At 28.4% G+C, this 2786-nt stretch overlaps 1 protein-coding gene across 1 annotated transcript in view, besides 2 other annotated features; it reads right to left on the bottom strand.

Moving 5' to 3' along the window:
- The window catches only part of EDI_340450 (uncharacterized protein), a gene marked incomplete at both ends in the record, with an annotated part of 609 nt that extends 110 nt beyond the window's left edge, over nucleotides 1-499 (bottom strand). Inside the window, one exon of the mRNA XM_001733363.1 lies at nucleotides 1-499. This exon is cut by the window's left edge and continues 110 nt beyond it. Within this exon, the coding sequence (XP_001733415.1) occupies nucleotides 1-499 (499 nt within the window).
- Nucleotides 500-1320: 821 nt separating this feature from the next.
- Nucleotides 1321-1372: a sequence feature (AT_rich).
- Nucleotides 1373-1596: 224 nt separating this feature from the next.
- Nucleotides 1597-1617: a sequence feature (AT_rich).
- The last annotated feature ends 1169 nt before the right edge of the window (nucleotides 1618-2786 follow it).

Below are 2786 nucleotides of genomic sequence, written 5' to 3'. Positions count from 1 at the left end.
CATCGGTTATAAGTCGTTTAATTTCTTTTTCTTCTATTTCTCTTAATTTCATTGGATTTTTCATGATTTTTTGTATCTCTTCCTTCCTTCGTTCTTTTGCCATAGCTATTGGATCCTTGCTTATTTTCTTTAGACAATCTTCTTTCCCATTTTGTTTTTCTTGTTTGTCTTCTTTTCTTATAATTTCTTCTTTTGGTTGTTCTTCAAATCCTGTTGGTGCTTCGTACATCCAATTAAGCCTCTCAACATACTTCTCTCCTTTTAAAAGACAATTCTTTTTTTCTTCTTCTTCTCGTTCAAGTTCTTCAAGACGTTCTTTCTTTAACACTTCAATTTGATGTTTTTCTTCTTCTTTGCGTCTCTCAGCTTCCCAGACTTTCTTTTGATTTGATAATTTCGCTGGATGAAAACTCTTCTTAGATAAAAATCCTTTGTTCATTGTCTTTTCTTTGAATTTCTTGTTTTTATAGTTTTTTTTATCCTTTTGAATAACTGACATTTCTTATTTGGATTGAATATCAATCCCCTCATATTTTCTTTCATTCTTTATATTTTTGGCTTATTTCTAATTCGTGTAACAAGGACCATTTACTAATGACAATTTTATTCACCATGTAATGCTCTCCACTATTGGAAAAATACTCTTGAAATTAAGAGATGTTTTCTGTTTCTTATGCTCATAACTTTTTAAGTGTTAACAAATTGAATTAAGAAAGGTATGAATTTGACGTCTTTTTCACCAGTTTGTTTACAAGAACATTCAATTGTTATTCAAGAAATTGAACTGTCAGTGTTGGAGGTATTTCTATGACTTTCTTGATAATGCACCTAACCACTTATTAATACTTTTAATTATGAAACAAGCAACTTATACTTCTCAACATTCTCTCCTTTAGAAATAAAACTTTCACAATTCACAAAATAATTTTATAAAAAAACAAGGACTTTGTTAATTAACAAACAATCAGATGACCATTGTTTTACATCAATAAACTATTAAACAGAAACGTATGTTATGAACTTATATATGAACATATCCAAAAATTTTATCATAAAAGAAAATAACAATGAAATTTCCATTTTAATGAAGAATAACTCTGTTATACAATTTCTTATTGTATTTTATCTTATGCATTAAGATAAAATATAAACACATTTTCGAATGATTTGTTGTGATAATTTATTAATCGTACTAATAATTATTGAAATGATTAATTGTGGAGTATTAAACACAATGTCTCTAACTGGAATTTTAAATTTGATAATATTTATTGAAGTAAAGTTTTTTCTTTACTTGAAACCATGAACAAATACCATAACTTAAAATTAAATTTATCTTTTTAATATTTGTTTTTAGATTATTTTATTATTTCTGTTATGTATTTCATTTGTAGTTTATGTTTTAGTCTTTTGTTTCTTTACTTTGAATAATTGTCATGAGTGTTTATGTCATTATTGGTTGTTTTGATTTAGGTTTCTTTATTACTATTTGGTTTCTTTAATCTTTCTAAAATTTGTTTATTTGATATTTATTTCTTTTAGTTACATCAAACATTCATTTATTGATAAAATATCAATTCGATGATAATACCAAACATAATTTAATTTTTATATTTTGTCAGATGTGAAAAATAATTTGGTACTTTATAAATAAAAAATATAACACAAAAATTTAAACAAGAATAAACTTTTTATTCAAACATAGAATGAAGAACGAATAAAGAAAATGATGAATTACTTAATTTTATATAAACAAAGACATCTCAAATAAACACCAATAACATAGTTATAAAATATCACCTAATAAATTTAATAATAAGTTTATTGAAAACTCATTTTCTTGTACATTTCTTTTATTCTTCTTGTATTTTATCATAATAAGAAAGTAAGTTAATTTTAAAATCATCTATTTTAAATATTGATTAAACAGGTTTAAAAGAAATAAACCATGTTAGGATGTGTATTGAATAAAATAAAACTTAAATTGAATATGTGTCCTTATTTCTTAGCAATTCCTCCTTTATTAGTTGGCATGAATTTCTTCTTCTCAAGAACTTCTCTTTGCATAAACCAAATAGTTCCTTGTCCAGATCCTTCAGCTTTCTTCTTTTGTTCTTCAAGATAAGCCTCAGCTTCTGCAACTTTCTTATTAGCTTCTTCAACTGCTTGTTCAGCTTCCTTAGCTGCTTCAACTGCTTGTGCCTCAGCTTCCTCAGCTTGTGCCTTAGATGAATCAGCTTGATTTTTAGCTTCATTGGCTGCTTGAAGGGCTGCTTCTGCTTCAGCCTTAGCATTATCTGCTTTATTCTTGGCTTCTGTTGCTTCTTTTGCAGTGGCAGAGGCTTTCTCTCTTGCTTCTGTTGCTAATTTTACTGGTTTGGCTGCTTTTCTTTGAGCAGCTTCAAGTGTTGTTTTAGCTTTTCTTAATGGTAAATCATCTTCATTATCAAGTTTAGCTAATTCTTGAATGGCAGCATTCTTGGCTACTAATCCAGCGGTTTCAATCTTCTTTTGAAGTGCTTTTCTCTTGTCTTCTTTGGCTTGTTCTTGAGCTTTAACTTCATTTAAAGCTTTAGTAACTTCATCTTCTGCTGCTTGAGCTTCTTTTTGTCTGGCAATTGCAGCTTCTTCATCTGCTTTAGCAACTTCTGCAGCCTTATTGGCAGCTTCAGCTGCTTTATTAGCAGCATCAGCAGCTTGAGCACTTTCTTCAGCTCTTTGAGCAGCTAATTCAGCAGTTCTTTTAGCCTCAGTAGATTTAATTTTAGAATCATCAGCAGCTGCTT

The sequence above is a fragment of the Entamoeba dispar genome, genomic scaffold, assembly GCF_000209125.1.
Source record: "Entamoeba dispar SAW760 scf_1105229461203 genomic scaffold, whole genome shotgun sequence".
NCBI classification, from domain to species: domain Eukaryota; phylum Evosea; order Mastigamoebida; family Endamoebidae; genus Entamoeba; species Entamoeba dispar.
Note: the sequence above shows the minus strand (reverse complement) of the source record. Positions and strands in the feature narration are given on the sequence as shown.